Genomic DNA, 19603 nt, shown 5'->3' on the forward strand with positions numbered 1-19603 from the left:
TAGACTCGGCGACTCAGAAATCCCGAAGACGCTCTGAGCGACCTGGGAGCACCTGGGCTGCACCCCTGTCTGCCCGCACGCTCCTCCAGTGCCCCCCGGTCGTGGGCGTGAGTCCGGAAGTAGCCACAATCCAGCCAGGACCGCCGCTCGTAAACCTGGGTAAACCTGTATAAGCTCTGGCGTTGACAGCTGGAAGGCAGCTGGGACTGTGGCGGCGCCCCTCCCTGTACCCACCTCCGCCATCGCATTGCCAGAGTTGAACCCCCCTTCTAGGTCCTGGAACAGCACCCACTTCTGTAAGGTAAAAACTGTTTTAACCATTTCCTTCGCCTTTTCTCCTAACCCCCACTGCTCTTTTTCCTCTCCAGCTCTGGGGAGGTGACACTGGCTGTCCTTCCACCTTGGGTCTCTATAAGTCTGGATTTCGAGAGGAGCTCAGGCAAAAGGAGTACGTAAAAGAGATGCTGCTTGGTCCCTACACTTCCTCCTTTTAATGACACCTTCCCCCTCTCCCTTGCTAGCAAGTAGACAGCGCACTGTGGTTGCCTTATTCTGAGGGAAAATCTAAATCATTAGTTGCATGAAGATTTGGGTCAGACTGAGAGGGAGATTAGAGTGGGACAGTCAGGTACTTGAGGGGAGAGTAAAGTTCCTGGGGAGCCAGGGCAGGGGACACGGGTGTCTTCTTGAAGCTACATACCCGGTTTATATGCTTCTTCCAACTTTTATATGCTTCTCCCAACTTTTGGCTATGTACTGCCTCTGGCTATAGGGAGGGTCCAGGGCTCTTTTGACTCCCTTACTGCCACCAGAGGATAATTCCAGCTGGAGAGAAAGTGTAGGACTTGAGTTAAGAAAAGAGGAAAAGCATGAAATCCTGATTTGTTTGAGAACCTATGAGTCTCAGAGTCTCTCCCGCTCTGAAATACTCCATTATGCCCAACCCACCAGGCATGCCCCCTGTAGAGTGGAACTCCTCCATCACACTTCTGGCCCCTTTTAAAGACTTAGCCCACTTAGCTTTTTGCCCAGATTCTCTGAGACCCAGCTCCCTCTGGTATCCAGCTCCTGGATACCACTGGCCTGGCCAGCTAGTGGCCCAACCCCCGCTTAATTATTGATCATTTCTGGCATTGGACAGAAAAGCTAAGAAATAAGCGCTGTTTTTCTCCAAGCTTTTAAAAAAGTGTCCCAGGCTCTGGTTTCTGCTTCTAAGGCTCATCCTAAGTGTCATTTGGGAAGGGAGGAAAAAAGGAGAGAGAGGGAAAAAAAAAGCTTAAGGCCTGCAGGCAATTTTTGCTGCTGTGATTCGAAATCAACAACATGTAAATGAGATGCAGCTCGCATAAATTATAGTTGAATCAGGAGGATGATCAATCTGGGTGATTAGGCTTATTTCGGTAACTTTTCTGTTCCTCAACTTCACCCCCCAGGCTTTACCCTAGCCCTAAATTCCTGCTGGATTACAAAAGGAAGCATAGTCTCAGGTTAGGCGGAAGCAAGAGAAAAGATTTCTGACAAGTTTAATTTCTCCCCCTTTCTCACCCTGATCAAGGGGGTGAGGGGAGTAAGGAGGTTGAAGGGAAATGTTTTCCAGGGGGCAGGGTTTGTGGCTTTTTGTTGTCTACGATCCATGGTGTTAATTAAATGTCTATGCTTAGCGCTGGTAGAGAGCGGGTTAAACAGGTCCAGAGTTGACATCTAAAATGACCTAGATGGGAATAGATGGAAAGGACATATGCACAGGTAGAGGAGTGGAGACAGAGCATTTTTTGTTTTACAGAAATCAATAATCAGTATTTTTATATTCCGTGTAGTGGGCAAGAGAGTATCTCTGGGTTTCAGCAGTTTTCGGAGCATAGAGGAACTGAGGAGACGTCGCTATCCCAACTCTAGCTGTCAAGAGAAGCTTACTGGAAGAATGGGGTCGGGTGGTGTGTGTGTGTGTGTGTGTGTGTGTGTTTTGTATGTCTAATCTGAAATTACTTATCAGAACTGATCTCTGATTCAAGTCCCCAGGGCCTGCATTTCCCCTCTCCAGCCTACAGGAAGCTCCTCCCAGGATCTTTTTGTTGTGGTTTGCGATTGTGTAAATCTGGAGTTGTGAAGGTGGAGTCCTTTGAGGAGAAGGACTTCTTTCTCACCAGTGTTTCGCCTTTAGGGGCATGGTATTGACTCTCTTTATTCTTCACCCCAAGCACTATATGACTGTTCATCTTTTTGCCCTGGGGATGAGGCAGAGAGAAGATGGCCCTAAAGATATAAGCCATGTGTGCTCAGGATGTTTCCTGAACAGCCAAGGGACAGGGTTCGGGTAGGGCAGAGGAATTACTCTCATTCTGGCTATGGTGGGGTTTAACTGACATGATGCCTATTACAGGGTGAGCTAAAGATCACTGTATTAATAATCATTAGTATAGTTTTAACATTTCTTTCTCCATCTCTTTTTCTTCTTTCTCCTTTTACCCGCCCTTTCTGTCTTGTCTCCATTCCTTGTCCTTCCTGGTTTCAGGGAAGCTGACGCCACCCAATGTCTTCAATCCCACCGGAATCATCCCTCCCAAGCCTGAAAGTCCTGTACCCTCGTTGGTCCTATCTGGTCACAGCAAGTTAGAGGTGAAAGAGCCCGGCCTGGGGCCCTTCTGTTTACCCCAAAGCTGTACTACCTGTAGCCAGGAGTGGCCAACAGACGCTAACCGAGCCTTCTGCACTACATTCCTTTTCCAAGACTTTTCTGGCTCTATCTGCGTTCCAGCCCAATGATTTCCCTCTTATTGGATCGTTCTCTCTTTTGCATATCAAGCCTCGATTAAGCCAGTCCCTGAGGACAATAAAGTCCTTTGGTGCCCCTCAGTTGACCCCTCCTGACCATGGAACACCATGAGCCTGAGCATCCAGTCCGTGGTGAGGCCAGGACTGCGGAAGTGGTCGTCCCTGAAAACCACGAGGTCCTGTCAGAACCCAGTGAGCCCCCTCAGGACAAGGATGCCGAAGAGGCTGATGGGGCAGCTGGAGAACAGGAGCCAGTAGATGAAGCTTTGCTGCCAGCCCAGGGCCAGGGTAACCTCGAGTCCCCTCCACCTGATGCTAGCTCAAGCCAAGAAGGGCCAGCCCAGGGGACACAGCCTGAGGTAGAGACAGCGGGGGCCTGCTCCTGGCCCCAAGAGCTTCCCCAGTCCCCCAGGGCCCGACAACCTGAGCTAGACTTCTACTGTGTAAAGTGGATCCCCTGGAAGGGAGAACGGACACCCATCATCACCCAGAGCACTAACGGCCCTTGCCCTCTCATCGCCATCATGAACATCCTTTTCCTTCAGTGGAAGGTAAGAGAGAGCTTGGATGGGGGCTCAGAAAACCTTGATCATTCTGATTTTCTCAAGCCAAACTTTCCAGATTATTCTTCCTATTTCTCCAGCTTGAACACATGAGATAAGATATTTGTTAAAAACGAAACAAAACAATGATCTGTCCTACTCCTCTGTCTTCTACTGTCTAGCAAATGGGAATGCCTTGCAGTTTTCCACATCCATTCCCTTGCTCCAGTTGCAAGCCTTTCTTTTCCACCACACCTGACTGCTGGACAACCCCTGCCCTCCCCCTGCCTTTCTATGGGTTCCTCCTTCAGTGCTCCATGAAGGAAAGCACACACCTGGCTAACACTTTGTCATTCCTTGCCTCCAGGTGAAGCTGCCACCTCAGAAGGAAGTGATCGCATCAGATGAGCTCATGGCCCATCTTGGTGAGTGACTGGGCCTTGAAGGGGAATTGCCCAAAAGCTTCCAGTGCTATCTACTCAGCCAGAAATCCAGGGTGTTGAGGGACTCCCCATGCGGGGATCTTATGTGGCAGGGAAGGTAAAAATCTGTGGGGCTTCTCTGCAAGGCTGGGGAATGAAAAGGAAAAGTGAAGGTGTCAGGAGTCCTGGGTCGTCACCCCAATTCTTCCCTTAGCTTTCACATGGAACCTTGTGTGTACCCTTCACGTTTGTGGGCCCATTTCTTCCTCTGAGAAACTAAAGCCCTTTGCAACTGTGAAAATCTGTGGTTCTGTGACATTACCTCCATTCTCCTGGAGAAGAGGAAGCAGCTTTTGGGACTGTTGGCGGGGTAAGCTGATAAGGAATCCTGTCTTGTAGGAGACTGCCTTCTATCCATCAAGCCCCAGGAGAAGTCAGAAGGACTTCAGCTTAATTTTCAGCAGGTGAGGCGAAAGGTCTGTGGACATGGGGGTTTGCAGGCTTATAAGGAGACACCCAGGCTATTAAGAGAGGCTTTTCTGATGCTTCTCAGGAGGGTTCCTTGAACCATAATTTCTTTCTGCAGGAGGGGGAGGGTGTATCTCTGTCCTAGAAAATATGTTCATTTACATAAGATAAAGAAGGGTTGAGACAAGGGAGGAATTTCCATTGTAAGAGAACACCAGGGAAGAAAAGCAACAAGATTAATTTTTTTTTTCCTGGAGGTGGGAGTGGGGAGGGGAGGGGAGGCTAGAATAGCCATCATTTTCTTTTTTTTCCCCAGTTTTATTGAGATTTAATTGACATATAACACTGTGTCAGGTTCTTTTTTTCCATTTTATTTTATTTTTTAAATTGAAGTATAGTTGATTTATAATATTGTGTTAGTTTCAGATGTACAGAGTAATGATTCAGTATTTTGCACATTATATTCCATAATAGGTTATTTTAAGATACTAGGTATAATTCCATGTGCTATACAGTATATCCTTGTTTACCTATACCACTGTGTAAGTTTAAAATATACATGTGTTGATTTGATCTATCCATTATTTTATTTTCTACCCCAGAATGTGGACGATGCAATGACAGTGCTGCCTAAACTGGCCACAGGTCTGGATGTCAATGTGCGATTCACAGGTGTCTCTGATTTTGAGTATACACCTGAGTGCAGCATCTTTGACCTCCTAGGCATACCTCTGTACCATGGCTGGCTTGTTGATCCACAGGTGAGGGTAGGGGGCGCAAGTGAGACTCAGTCAGCTCAAGCTGAGAGAGAAGCAAAATTTTGTGTGGAGGGGTTTAGGGAGGTAGGGAGTAGATTGGCTTGGGAGGGGATTAGGGTTTAGAGGCTGGATCCAGTGCAGGATTCCTTTAATTTTCACCTTTCTGGGGGGTAACATTCAAATACAAGCAAACAATATGGAAATAGGTCAATTCTTCAGACATCAAAAGTTTCAGGAAGCTTTGGTCGTAGGGTTTGCAGTCTTTGTGGGCTTGCTTCACTTCCTTCCTGTAAAAGATCTCCATTTTTTTGGTACCACCCCACCCCGCTGCTCATGCAGAGTCCTGAGGCTGTGAGTGCAGTTGGGAAACTGAGTTATAACCAGCTGGTAGAGAAGATCATCACCTGCAAGCACTCCAGTGACACCAACCTCGTGACAGAAGGTGACCTCCCTCCCTTCTCTTCTGTGGATCTTATGTGGAGGGAGTGATGGCTACTTAGGTTTAGTGTTTATTGTCTGTCTCCCCACCACCATGTCCCACTAGAATGTGAGCTCCATGAGAGGGAGTTTGGGGAATTGTCTATCTAGTTCACTGACGTGTCCCCCGGTACCTAGTGCGACGCCTGGCAAAAAGTAGCTCTCAGTTAGAATCTGTTGAATGAATGAATACAGCCAGGCTTCAAGGAAGCGATTTCACAAGGTGGGACTGACCCCTAGGGCTTTGACAGGCGCTCTCTGGATGATCCTACCGTGGACTTTGCATTTAAGCCACCCGCCCCCCCCCCCTTTCTTGTGCCCTGCTGCCAGGCCTGATTGCAGAGCAGTTCCTGGAGACCACCGCTGCACAGCTGACCTACCATGGTCTGTGTGAGCTAACAACAGCTGCCAAGGAGGGCGAACTTAGCGTCTTTTTCCGGAACAACCACTTTAGCACTATGACTAAGCACAAGGTGATGAGGGTTTAGGAGGTGGGGGTTTGGAGTGCTGTCATTCCCTCATGCCTTTTTCTTCTGGGTCAGTGTTTCAGTCAGGATAAAGGTAGATTAAGCTGTGATAACAAATGACCCCTGAACCCCAGTGGTTTACCACAACAAAGGTTTATTTCTTTTTTCAAAAAAATATTTATCTATTTATTTATTTTGGCTGTGCCGATCTTAGTTGCGGCACACGGGATCTTCGTTGCGGCATGCAGACTTCTTACTTGCGGTATGCGGACTCTTAGTTGAGGCATGCATTCGGGATCTAGTTCCCCGACCAGGGATCAAACCCGAGCCCCTGCGTTGGGAGCACGGAGTCTTACCCACTGGACCACCAGGGAAGTCCCCAAAGGTTTATTTCTCACGCATGTTGCACGTCCACTGCAGATTGGCTGCAGCTCTGTCCCACATCATCTTCACTTTGGGGCCCAGGCTGACAAAACAGCCTTTGTCTGGAACATAGGAGGGGAAAGTGCGGGGGTGGGGAACACACCGCACGCGTGCTTTTAGTGCTTCTGCCTGGAAATGACAATGTCAGTTCTGCTAACATCTCACTGGCCAGAGCAAGCCATAAGGAGTAAGCCTGCCATCAGTGGGACAAGAAAGTGTAAATCCTCTCCCAGGAAGGGGCAGTGGAATTTTTGAACAATACTATAGTTTTCCAAAGCTAAAAATTGTCTGAGCTCTCTAGGAATTGAGTAGAAGAGGGAAAGGTCATTGGTTCTCAAAGGATTTATCCTTATAACCATCAGGTGAGCCCAGAGAACCATGGGAAGTAGGGTAGGAAGCAGGGCTGTATGCGGGACTTTAGCCCGAGGACTCCATGTTTGACCACAGTGACCACCATACTCACACCCAGCTGACCACGACTCAGACAGCCCTTCCTTCTCCCCACAGCCGCGCATATTTATAAAAGATCCACATGCTCACACTGACACGTTCCAGCTAGCACACCGATTGATTCCAATGGTCTCTGTGCATCTCAGATAGGGGCCTCTGTCACCTGTCCCACCAATGCACTTTGTCCTCCTCTTTGCAGGGTCACTTGTACCTACTGGTCACCGACCAGGGCTTTCTACAGGAGGAGCAAGTGGTGTGGGAGAGCCTGCACAACGTGGACGGAGACAGCTGTTTCTGTGACTCTGACTTTCACCTAAGTCACTCCCTAGGCAAGGGACCTGGAGCAGAAGGTGGGAGTGGCTCCCCAGAAAAGCAGCGGCAGGTGGACCAGGTGTGTGGGGTCCCTGGGGCGGGTTCAGAGAGCATGTCCGCCTCAGAGAGCTTCTTGCCATAGGTGCGAGCTGCCTGCATCTTATTATCTAGAGACTGTGACATACGACAGCCATGCCCCTCTCCTCTGTTACCTTTCGGACCATCTCAGCACTTGGTGTGTATTCTCTGGCACCAGAGGTAAAATACTTGGCTGGGGCTTCCCTGGTGGCGCAGTGGTTGAGAGTCCGCCTGCCGATGCAGGGGACACGGGTTCGTGCCCCGGTCCGGGAAGATCCCACATGCCACGGAGCGGCTGGGCCCGTGAGCCATGGCCACTGAGCCTGCGTGTCCGGAGCCTGTGCTCCGCAACGGGAGAGGCCACAACAGTGAGAGGCCCGCGTACCGCAAAAAAACAAACAAACAAAAAACTTGGCTATATGTGTTGCTCTGGAGAAGGAGCTGGAGAATTGGAAGGACGAGGAAAGGCTGCTTTTTTTGTTGTCGTTATTTATTTATTTATTTTTTTGGCCACACAGCTTGTGGGATCTTAGTTCCCTGACCAGGGATTGAACCCGTGCCCCCTGCCAGTGGAAGCTCAGAGTCCTAACCACTGGACCGCCAGGGAGCTCCCAGGAAAGGCTGGTTTGGAAACCTAAACACAGCCTGGACATCCCCCCGCCCCAGCCTCCCTCACCATCCCCGTTCTTTCCCCTCTCTCCAGGACTACCTGATCGCCTTGTCCCTGCAGCAGCAGCCGTCCTCGCAAGGCACATTGGGTCTTAGCGACCTGGAGCTGGCCCAGCAACTTCAGCAAGAGGAGTACCAACAGCACCAAGCCGCCCAGCCCGTGGCAGCACGTGCCCTGTTACCGCAGGTGGGTCTGCTCCCCCTGCCCTTAGCGCTGCCCTTCCAGCGTTCCCACATCCTCAGTGTGCCACTCCTACTTCCCCTGGTCCAGACACTTGTTATTCCTGCCATGTCCCTTCAAGGTTTCCCTCGGGGCCTTTCTCCTGTCTGTCCCTCTCCTCTGGGTCCCTTCCTGTCTTTCTCTCCCCACTGCCTCTCCCAATCCTGACCCTGCTTCCATCTAGAGTCTCTGTCCTGGACTCTTCCACAGTTGATGGGTGATCAATTGTTAAATCTGATACAGGGGAGAGGAGCTGCATTTGGACGCCCAGCTGCCGAGCGTCGGCAGAGGCCGAAGCAAGAGTCCGACTGTGTCCTCCTGTAGCCCCGCTCAGTGCCAGGCTGCCTTGCCTCCGCTTGCAGAGGCTGGGGCTATTTTGCTTGCTCCCTGGCTCAACTTGAGATATGCAGGGTAACTTATTTATGGAATGTTGGGGATCAGAGCAGGCAGTAAATGCCAAGGTCAGACTTGGTGACGTCTTTGCCCTCACGTGCTGCCTCCTCTTCCTCCCAGCCATCCTGGGCAACATTGGGGTTGGTCTGGTGAGGATTTCTGATTCCCAACTCCCTTTCCCCAGAATAGTCACATTAATATACAGACTCAGGCTCCAGGGTGAGGTCCCTGTCTAGAACCCATCTCCCCTACTTTCTGCTCCTGCAGGCCCACCCGTATCCATACATTTGTTTCAGGGTTTAATTTGGGTTTCTATCTCCATTATTTGTAATGCCTTCCTAGGGGTTTGGAAATAAAACTTCTTTCCTGAGGTCTGTTGTTTGCCTTACCCTGCAGCTATGGGGTTAAGTATTTGACTCAATTGAGGAATGCAAAAAGGGGGAGGGGGAGGTAAAAAGGTGTGAGGGGGTGGCCTGTCATTTCTAATACAAGCAGCAGGGGGAGCCAAAGCCTGCTTTTTCGTTTTTTACCTGTTTTCGATATGTCTTCTTTTGGAAGTAGTACTATAATTTGTGAGGTGGGTTTCCAAGTTCCTGCTTTGGACAGATGAATTTGGGGATTGTGCACCCTGATAACCCAATCTTCCCGTGCAGGGGAGGGTTAGCTTGATCCTCTGCTTGCTTCTCAGGTCATACAGATGGTCCTTTGCTACCTCTAACCATTTCTGACCTCATTGTGGTTCCTGGTTCTCAATTATTTTTCCTGAAATTTCCTGGTGAAGAGAGATTAACGGGGGGGGGGAGGGGAGACACCGAGGGGAGGGGGGGTTGTTGACAACTGCAGTCTAGAGCCTCAAACAGGACTCCTGTTGAATATCCAACATGAAAGGCACCTCCAGCTTCAAGGCCTCCTCCCAGCCCATGTCCTGCTCCACCCAAACTTCAATCAGGGAACACAAATGACAGTGAAGTTTGCCAAAAGAATTCAAATATCAGTGAGATGTGCTGGCCAGAATACGGAAAGAATGAGTAGAGCAGAAACTATCAAAGAGATCCCATTATCGCATACCCAAGACAGAGCTAGGGGACCCAGGTGCAGATATCACTTTGAAATGAGGGAAATTAAGGGATTTAAGAGGAACTTGGAGTTCCAGACTCCACAAGAAGCTGGAACGTGGTGCTCAAGTGAGGGGTTATTTTATTTGGAGGCCCAGCTGGTCTCCTGCAGGCTCACCCATACATGGGAATCTCAGATTCTTGAAGGTCATATGGGGATGAGGTCTCAGAGGTCTTCAGCCCTGCACAGGGCTAGTAGGGCTGACTGGCAGTTCCCTTTCACTGCATTCTGCAGACAAGAAAGTCAAGTATTAGAAAGACCCACCACCACCATGGCTTAGGCACTCTGTCCTTTCCCTCGCGCTGGCCCAGAGATTGTGTGGTGCCCGGAGTCCTGCACTAAATTCACCAAAGACCCATGAGTTCTCCAGGACATGATGACATAGATGACTATGCTCCACTGTGTGCAGTGTGGAGGTTAGGGGTGAAGCTCCGGGGCTCCAGGTTAAGAACCAGCGAAGTCTCACCTGGAGGGAAGAGTAGAGGGACTTCCCATATTTCTTTTGAACTCAGCTCGGATACTTAGAAGATCAGTCTCACTTCGAGAAATAAGGATACGCATCAGAACTTGGTAATTGTCTCAGTTTCCTGGTAGAGGAAGAAAGAGAATGTGGATGTGGTGGTAGTGACATTCTCACAGACTAGGGATTGGGCCACATGGTGAATTATTCTAGGGAGTGTTGGTGAAGAGAGAGTCAAGGAAAAGAGAAATATGCATTATGTAAGGGTAATGATGTGGCAGGAAAGATCGATTGCTGTGGGGAATATTACTGGACAATTACTTGTTCCATCCACGTCTTTCCTGGCCCTGCCACTAGCTTAGAGCCTCGCTCTTGAGTACCTCGCTCCAAGGGCAGGTACTCAAGAAAAGATAGAGGAGACTTGCCACCTATAAAGACTTACAGCATGAGGGACTTCCCTAGTGGCGCAGTGGTTAAGAATCTGCCTGCCAGTGCAGGGGACACGGGTTCGAGCCCTGGTCCGGGAAGATCCCACGTGCCGCGGAGCAACTAAGCCCATGCGCCACAACTACTGAGCCCACATGTCACAACTACTGAAGCCCGCACGACTAGAGCCCGTGCTCTGCAACAAGAGAAGCCACCACAATGAGAAGCCCGCGCTCCACAATGAAGAGTAGCCCCCGCTCTCCACAACCAGAGAAAGACTGCGTGCAGCAACACTCAATGCAGCCAAAAAAAAAAAAATCTTAAAAAAGAAATCTTAAAAAAAAAAAAAAGATTTACAGCATGAAATCCAGAAAGACTGTTTTTAACTTACAAGTTCGAGAAAGTCCAAGGAGGATGCACCCACCCTGTCCCTAAACTGAGTTGATGGGGCTCTGATAGGGAGCAGGGTCATGTGACTTCCCGTTCTGATCCTGACCTACCAGGGTCGTCTTGTTATCCTCATCTTTATACATCAGTTTCTCCTGGTTGGACCCCTGGGGTTCAGCATCACTGTCCTTCTCTCATACCTGCACCAGGCCTCTTGCCTTTTGGTTAAAGATGGTAATGGAGGGTTCAGTTTAGAAATAATAGAGATATAGTACATATTCAAATCATGAGCTATAACTGATTATAATAAAATATTTTGGGGACTTCCCTGGTGGTCCAGTGGTTAAGACTCTACAATCCCAATGCAGGGGGCCCAGGTTCGATCCCTGGTCAGGGAACTATATCCTGCATGCTGCAGCTAAGACCCAGTGCAGCCAAATAAATAAATAAATATTAAAAAAAAAAAAAAAGGAAAGAAATGTTAAAAAAAATTTTTTTTTGGTTGCAAAAAACCTGTTTGTGTCATGAGCTGTGCACTGGTGTTGTCATCATTTCCTATTATCCTCTTTTTCAGAGTTATCTCAGTCACTTGACTCATAAGACCCTTCCCAGAACTGCCTGAAACCTACACTTAGGGCAACCCCACAGATCATAAACTCCCACAAAGAAACAAACAAAAATAATGATGAAGTGAATACAAGATGCTATATATATATTTTTTTAAATATTTACTTATTTATTTGGTTGCACGGGGTCTTAGTTGCGGCACGCATGTGGGATCTAGTTCCCCGGCCAGGGATTGAACCCAGGCCCCCTGCATTGGGAGCATGGAGTCTTAACCACTGTGCCACCAGGGAAGTCCCCAGGATGCTATATTTTATTTGGACTCATTCATTACCTAATTGTCAGTGGGCCTGATGGCTACTCTTTGTTTTGTTTTGTTTTTTTTGCACTTTAAATTAAATTAAATTTATTTATTTAGCTTTTGGCTGTGGCTTGTGGGATTTTAGTTCCCCGACCAGGTATGGAACCCAGGCCCTCAGCAGTGAGAGCAAGGAGCCCTAACCACTGGACCGCCAGGGAATTCCCTGATGGCTACTCTTTTGAATTCCATGTATCCTTGGTTTTATGTTGTGATGAAGACTGCCAAATGCTTCCCAGTATCCATTCTTCCCTTCTTCCAACTCTTGTTACTCCATAGTTATAGAATTGGGGTAGGAGTCACTCATTAACTGAATATTCCCAATGGTGTACAAGTACCCTCTATACCAAACCTATATCAAACATAATTCTTGTCTTGTTACTTGAGAATATATTTGGCATCTCATACTGCCCTAGGATCTTTATAATGAACCTTCATTTTATGGTTCAGATTGGTCTGAATTTGTCCTGAATCAGCTGTCATTTAAAGGTCATTTTTCTGAATAAATATTCATCACAGTTATGTTTTCACATTTCTCTCATAAAAGAATAGTTTGGAAGTGTCTTGATTTTTCCCTTTTTTTTCAGAAAAATAGGCCTGTATTATTTTTTGACTCATACTTCTAAGATAAATCTGGCATTTACATCCAAGAGTCTACCAGCAATAAATGATTGTAAAGTATTTGGATTACAGAGTCCTGTAACCCAAATACTTTACAATCATCTATTGCTGTGGTATAAGTTTGTTTTTATGACAGGAATTTAGATAACCACAACTCTTCCAATGAATCTTAGTGTTCACTCATTATAAAAGTACAGGCTTTATTGGATGGGTACAGTAATCTACTGTCAAAATGGAAATCTCTGGATGATAAAATAAATGCTTCTATGTATTGTTGAATAGCTGTTAGTAGGCATGATGGTTTCTAAACCAGTATACAAAAAGCTATTCCATCTTCAAATTTTTGGTGAGCTTTTTTATTTATAAGTTTTGGGGGACAGTTGTACTAGGAGACCTAGCTCAACGAGCACAATGACCGGATTCTGTTTATGAAATTCCTCAAACCAAGATCGCCAATTTAAGTTTGGATAATACGGAACAATAGACCAACACCTATGATATAGACCAGGAGTTGATACATGGCAGTTACATGTCCTATAGGATCATTATGTGTATTGTAGGAGACTAGGTGACTTAATAGCTGTGTGACCTTGGGCAAGGTATTTAACCTCTCTGTACTTCAGTTTTTTCATCTATAAAACAAGGATGTGAGTGTGGATGTGAGGATTCACTGAAATGTGTAATGTGCTTGGCATAGGCCCTGGCACACAAGGAGCCCCTAAGAAACGGTGGCTCTTTTGCTATTTTTTCTAGTGTTATCACCATCCTCATTCTGGCAACTGAATCCATATCTGTATTTGGCCACCTAGACATTAATTGGGCCAAAAATTTTAGCTTTGGTGCCCTGGTGGGTCAACTAACCTATCTCTAACCACAGCTCACTCCTCTACTCTTCACAAGACAGTTTGTAAACCTAGGAAAAGACAGCTGCTCTATGTTTACAAAATAATATGAGATTGTTACATTAGCAGGAGCGTGAAACCTCCTCTCTCTTGCCCAGGAGATACTCTATGGAGTATCGTCAGTTCCTCCTTCCGGGCTCCTTCTCGGTCTACAGACTGGTTTCTAAAAGGTAATATGCCCAAGTGCAGAGGGAAGGGGCTCACCTTGGCCTGCAATGGCCCTTGGCAGCCTCTGTGCATCCTTGTCTATACTGAAGCTCAAGAAGGTTCTGAAGATGCCCCAAGCTGCGGTCTGTAAGAGCACGGGGGTACCAAAGTCTGCCCATTCCCCAGTGCCCCAGCCAGGCCCTGGGCATGGCCTCAGGGCCAGCTCTCCCTTTCCTATTCCCCGTCCCACCCCCCAGCCCCTGTGTTGATGTAAAAAAAGAAAAGATTCCTACAATCCCAGCAGTGCCTACCTTGTTGGCAAGGCCCAGGTGGCTGAGGATCTCCTGAGCCAGGGATAGTCCCATCTTCCTGCTGGTCACAGACATGGTGCGACTGGATGCCCTGGGGGGAGGGACACAGGAGCCAATTCAGGGGAACGTCCCAGCCTTTCTGGGCCGCTTTTTGACCCCAGGTCCGGGAGCTTGGACTCCCTTTACCCATTCCTCTCCTTTGTTGCAGAAAAAAAGAACAACCCGCTTGGCAGGTTTGGGAGCCCAAGTGGAGGGTAAGAGGCGAGCCTCCACCTTCCCCACCACTCACCATCCTTCTGGAAGCAAATTTGATCAGGGATGCTGCTAGAACTAGCACCAAACAAACCCTCCCAGACTCTAGGGTTGGTCCCAAGGCTCCCCAGCCCTTGGTCTGAGGTGGATGATCCCCTTCTGAGGTCACCTCCCTTCCTTCCATGGCCTGGCTGGGTGTTCCTGGGGCAGTGTAAGGGAGGCGAGGCGAGGCAGCAGGATTAAGTATGTGGGGCGGGAGATAACCGCATTTTCTCCCACCTTCAGCCCCAGCCTCCAAGTAAGCCCCACGCCCTGCCCACAGAGCTTCCACCACTGTGCGCCTTTCACCCTCGGAGTCTCCAGCTGGGATCTTTAGGTCAGCAGGTGCAATCTCTGAGCTGACATGAGTATGTGTTCTTGTGGGTACATGGGTGCCTGGAGAAGGAAGCAGGCACTCATGTTAGAAAAGGAAAACTCCTTTCTCCCTCCCCCAGGTGATCAACAAGTTCCTCCATCCACCCCCAGCCGCAGCATGAGAGCCCAGGTCCAGTGCTTACCCGGAGGCGCTGGGGGCGAAGTGGGTGTCCTCAGAGCCTGGTGGCGTACCGTGTATGGGCACCAGCTCCTGTGTGGCCTGGTACAGGAGAGAGTGTGTGTGCAGCCCAAGCTGAACAGCCAGTCAGATGACCTCTCCAGCAGACCAGCCCAGCTATCCTCTCAGGCTCTGGCACCTCCCAAATGTGGCAAAGGACCAGGCTGTACCGGGTCCCACATGCCAACACCTCCCTACCCAGCATCTCTCCTCCCAGGAACTGGCCTTAACCCATGCAGAGAACTCCGCTGGCCTCTCAGCAGCTCAGCCCCGACACAGGAGGCTTTGTGCACTGCCGTCCCAGCGGGGCCAGGTGGGACCACAGAAGCCCAGTCTCTAAGTCCAGCTTCTGACCTGGCTCTGCCTCTGACTCCAGCTCCCTGGGGGCGTGGGGGTGGGGGCAGGTCAGACAAGGCTCCAGGCTTATTTGGAAGCTGGTACGGAAAAACCTGTTGGGGCACATACCAGCAGGGCACCCCAGCCTGCATCCCAGAGGGGTATTAGAGCAGTAGCGAGTGGGAGTGATTGGAAGAGAGTAGTAGAGTGAGTGGGGGCGGGGGGGACGGGACTGTGTAAATCTTTAGGGAAGGAAGGGCACAGGTATTCCGGGGATAGGAGCAGATCAGAGTCAAGAGAGAAAAACGCACAGGGTGTTCCCTGTGGGCAGAAGCACCGTGCTTCCAAAAGGCAACAGGGAGATGAAAGAGGCTCTCTGGGTCCCTGTGTCTTAGATTCCTTGTGTTGCCTTTTGGCCGCCAGGGCTGTTTTAGCTGCAGGTGATGCAACCCCAGCAGCTGGGCTGGAGGCTGTCTGTGCACAGAGCAGCAGGTAACAGTTTTGGGGAGCCTCAGGGGCCCCTGAGCAGACAATTACTCGAATATCACAGCCAACTCCCTAGGGTCTGAGAGCAGTCTCCTTCCTGCTGCCCTAGACAGGTCTGCTGGGGGCTGGGCACAGAAGCCAGAGATCCTCTGCCACTCTCCCACCCTGGGAAGGTCCTCACTGGCTTTCTGAGGAGGGACCAGCAGCTCTTCCTCAGAGCAGACCAGGCGTAAGGAGATGTTATAAAGGGAGACTTCCATGGTGGCAATCATGGCTTCTCACTTTTCTCTCCTGTTAAAGTGGAAAACACGCACCAATTTTTGCTGGAGAATGTGGGTTCAGTCCCAGCTCTTCCACTTGTTATGTTCTGCAACCTCAGCTAGTCACTTCAGGTCTCCATCATGTCTCTGTTTCTTTTTCTCTTTTTTGGCCGTGCCATGCGGCATGCGGGATCTTCCCTGACCAGAGATCGAATCTGTGCCCCCTGCATTGGGTTTGCAGAGTCTTAACCATTGGATCGCCAGGAAAGTCCCTCTGTTTTCTTTACCTGAAAAAAAAAAAAAAAAAAAAAAGGGAATATTGGGAGAAGATAAACTGTGTGGGGGGGGTGGTGGTGGGGAGGGGGAATCCTGGGGCACCTGAGAATAGACTTCCTGGGAGGATTAAATGAGGTAATATGTGTGATGGCACTTGGCAGAGAAAAGTGCCTTGTAAATTAGGGTTGCCGGATTTAGTAAATACAGCACATAATTTGTTAGTATTAAGTATGACCCATATATTTCGTAGGATATACTATACTAATAAATTATTTGCTGTTTGTCTGAAATTGTAATTTAACTGAGCATCCTATATTTTACCTGGCAACCTGAAAAATGGGATGCAGTTTCAGCATGGTGATTAAAAGCAAAGGTTCTGAAGCCAGATTCCTTAGACTTAGAATTCTGGTCAGCTGTGTGACCTTGGCAACCACCTTAACCTTTCTGTGCTCAGTTTCCTCCTTGTCAAAATGGAGATAATAACAGTGTTTATATTATAGGCTATTGTGAGAATTAAATAAATTAATACATGTAAAGCACTTTAGAAGAGAGCTGGGCACAGAATGGTAAGTACACATGTCAAAATGTTAACGAATATGTAATAATTAATATTGTTATGTTATTTTATAACGATAACTGTTATTAGCATCTCCCTAAGAATTCCAACCTTGGCTCTCTTCTGTAACTTCTTTCTTGCCAATCCCCAATCTGGCCACAAGAGGCCATCGAAACCCACTGAGAGAGAGCCTCGAGACCCCTGGCGGCCACTTGAGGTCTCTGAGGCTCTGGCTCCAGCCACAGATATCCAGGGGCTCTCTTGGCCCACAGTCTCCCGAGGACATCAGGTTCCTAGGTGAACTTGGTGGGCAGGCAGAGTCGGGGAAGAGCCTCAGGTAGACATCTACGCAAGCAACCCTACTGAGACAGACCTCAGGACACATGCAGGAGACTTCTAGGCTGGGTTACCCTAGTACAGCGGCTCCACAGCCAGGGTCCCTGTGCCTTTGGTTTTCTGTACCCTTCAGAATCTTTTTTGGGCACGCGTTCCAAGCAGGCTTAGGGGGAAATGAAGGGTGAGAGAGGGCTCCTGTTTCCCCAGTCCAAACCTCTGCAAGGTACTGCTGGCTGACCTGCAAGGCTGAATCCTGAATTTGGAGGCAGAAGAGTGGTCCTGGTTGCCTAGGAGTGTGTGTGTGATGTGTTTACAAATGCTCGCCTGAAGCTGGTGGAATCTCACTCCTTTTGTCCCTGGGTTTTGTTTTGTTCAACTCCAGGGCCAGATTAAGGTTGTTTTCAGATTTACTAAATCACCCTCCAACCCCATGCTCTAAATTTTAGAATTTCAGAGTTGGAGGAGATCTTAGCGATGACCTGGTCTACCACCCTCTTGTTACTGACTCAAGGAGGCTGAGTGACTTCCAGAGTCCGTAGTGTTAGAACCAGAATCCAGGTCTCCTAACTTCTCAGTGTTTTCCTCATCACTCAGATGAGGGTGTCGACTGAAAAAAAACACACAACGTAAAAGTTGAGAATTACGTTTTATTTGGCAGATAATACTGAGGACTTAAGACTGGGACGCAGTTTCTCAGACAGCTCTGAGGGACTGCTCTGAAGAGGTGAGGGAAGAGCAGGATATATAGGAGTTTTATAACAAGAACCAGGCAGTCAGGATATCAAAAGAAGGACTTCCCTGGTGGCACAGTGGTTAAGAATCCGCCTGCCAATGCAGGGGACATGGGTTCAAGTCCTGGTCTGGGAAGATCCCACATGCCGCGGAGCAACTAAGCCCGTGCGCCACAACTACTGAGCCTGCACTCTAGAGCCCGCGAGCCACAGCTACTGAGCCCATGTGCCACAACTACTGAAGCCCACGTGCCTAGAGCCTGCGCTCTGCAACGAGAAGCCACCGCAACAAGAAGCCTGCGCACCGCAACGAAGACCCAACGCAGACAAATAAATAAATAAATAATTAAATTTATAAAAAAGAAAGAATATCAAAAGATTACTGTTCATTAAAGAAAATAAGACATGTCAAGTTAGCGAATTCAGTGCTTTTCTATGTATGGAAAGATGCAAAAGTCTAGGCTCACTGAAATCATTCCTTTGATATGTATCTCAGCTATCTGGGGCCAGTATCCTGTGTTTTCCCATCCTGAGTCTCCTCAGGGTGCATTGTTGGGGGTGTGTGTGTGGCTGCGGTGGCTGATAGCTTGATGGTGGGCATCCCATTTCCGTCCTGAGTTCTCTCAGGATTCACTGTCAGGGGAGCTGTAATGTGATGCCTTTTCTTTTTTAAAAAATATTTATTTATTTGGCTGTGTCGGGTCTTAGTTGAGGCATGCGGGATCTTCGTTGCGGTAGGTGGGATCCAGTTCCCTGGCCAGGGATTGAACCCAGGCCGCCTGCATTGGGAGCTCAGAGTCTTAGCCACTGGACCACCAGGGAAGTCCCTGTAATATGATGTCTTGCTGGCTGCAACATCCTTCGTTTACTGATATGGCAGGCAACATTTTTTCATTCACAAGGGCATAGCTGACTTGGGGTCCCTCTTAGTGGAATGCAGGAGGATAAGCAGTAACATACAGAGTCTTAGCTGTTGACTCATGAAAACTTGTTCAACTCTAAGTCCATATTGCTTTTCTGCAAATACTTTGCATTGCATGGTTTCAGAATACATAGAAACTCCTCCTGGCCATATTTCCTCTTGCTATAAAACTTTTTCTCCCCAGAATTCCTGGCACCTCAATCCCTCTGCTCACGTACTAGCCAAGCTCTACTCTTTTATCCAAATAGGTTTCTGTGTTGCACAAGCCAGCCTGACCTGGGAAGACCAAGATCCACTTTCCACAACTGGGGTCCATGTCTTTGCCTGTCCCAGATACCTAAATCCCAGGCCAAAGGCCTAGTTGTGTCCTCAGCCTCACCTCCGGACACCTCAGCAGCCCATACAGAGGAAGTGAGTCACAACAAGGCGGGCAGCTTGGGGCACTGTGGGCGTGGCCATGCCAGCCCAGGGTGGTGGGGGATGGGTCACAGTGATCAAAATCTCTTGGTCCAAAACAGGCAGAGAGAGAGAGAGAGAGAGTGTGTGTGTGTTTCTAAACTGGTAGCATCATTCTAATGCTGCCTGAGGCCCAGTTTCCCTTTCTCCATCCACCTTCTCCTTTGTCTCCTGGGGGAGGGGTACACCCTCTTATCTTTATTTTTCAGGCCTTGTCTATTCAGCTTCTGCCCCAAACTTCCCCTCCCACTGCTATCTTAAAAGAAAATTAACTGGTCTTCAGTTCTCTGAGGAATCATTTAAAAAGTCTGGTGAGGACTTGGGAAAGTCTAGGAAAACTGCCCGAGAAAAGGGTTCAGAAACTAAAGGAGGGGAGCCAAGTAGGACAGAGATGGGGAGGGAGAAGAGGGGTACCCAAAGTTTAGCTGGGGCCCAAAGAGGAGACACTGGAACCCTGCTGGAAAAGGGAATCTGGGGAGGGCACTCAAGACAGACAGAGGGGACTTAGGACTTGGAAGGCAGAGGAAGGGGGAGAAACAAAGGGGTAGAAAGATATGATATGCTAATAAAGTTCAGCCTGGGGCAAAGAAATTAAGGGCTGGAGGGGTTGCTGGGAACTGGAAAATCAGGCAAGTCTGGGGCTAAAAAAAGGCTGGA

The 19603-nt window shown here is 48.7% G+C and overlaps 1 protein-coding gene and 1 long non-coding RNA gene across 6 annotated transcripts; one reads left to right on the plus strand and one right to left on the minus strand.

Moving 5' to 3' along the window:
- The first annotated feature begins 162 nt into the window (after window positions 1–162).
- On the plus strand, window positions 163–16326 carry MINDY1 (MINDY lysine 48 deubiquitinase 1). Of its 5 annotated transcripts, none has more exons than XM_033859847.2 (10): window positions 163–301; window positions 2513–3323; window positions 3682–3739; window positions 4136–4200; window positions 4807–4965; window positions 5302–5404; window positions 5770–5912; window positions 6979–7170; window positions 7873–8025; window positions 14490–16326. In XM_033859847.2, the coding sequence occupies exons 2-10, from the start codon at window positions 2871–2873 to the stop codon at window positions 14529–14531; spliced, it is 1368 nt and encodes a 455-aa protein (XP_033715738.1). In that variant the 5' UTR covers window positions 163–301; window positions 2513–2870; the 3' UTR covers window positions 14532–16326. The 5 variants fall into 5 exon arrangements, with proteins under 5 accessions (XP_033715738.1, XP_033715730.1, XP_033715746.1 ...); XM_033859839.2 differs by lacking the exon at window positions 14490–16326 and adding an exon at window positions 8302–8821; XM_033859855.2 differs by lacking the exons at window positions 6979–7170; window positions 14490–16326 and adding an exon at window positions 8302–8821.
- LOC109547305 (uncharacterized) lies at window positions 9626–14201 on the minus strand. The gene is made up of 3 exons (XR_004527400.2): window positions 14033–14201; window positions 13744–13834; window positions 9626–9795 (listed from the first exon to the last, which is right to left on the minus strand). It is a non-coding gene; the product is annotated as an uncharacterized lncRNA (long non-coding RNA).
- Window positions 16327–19603: the final 3277 nt, after the last annotated feature.

This window comes from Tursiops truncatus, chromosome 1, assembly GCF_011762595.2.
Source record: "Tursiops truncatus isolate mTurTru1 chromosome 1, mTurTru1.mat.Y, whole genome shotgun sequence".
In the NCBI taxonomy this organism is placed as follows: Eukaryota; Metazoa; Chordata; class Mammalia; order Artiodactyla; family Delphinidae; genus Tursiops; species Tursiops truncatus.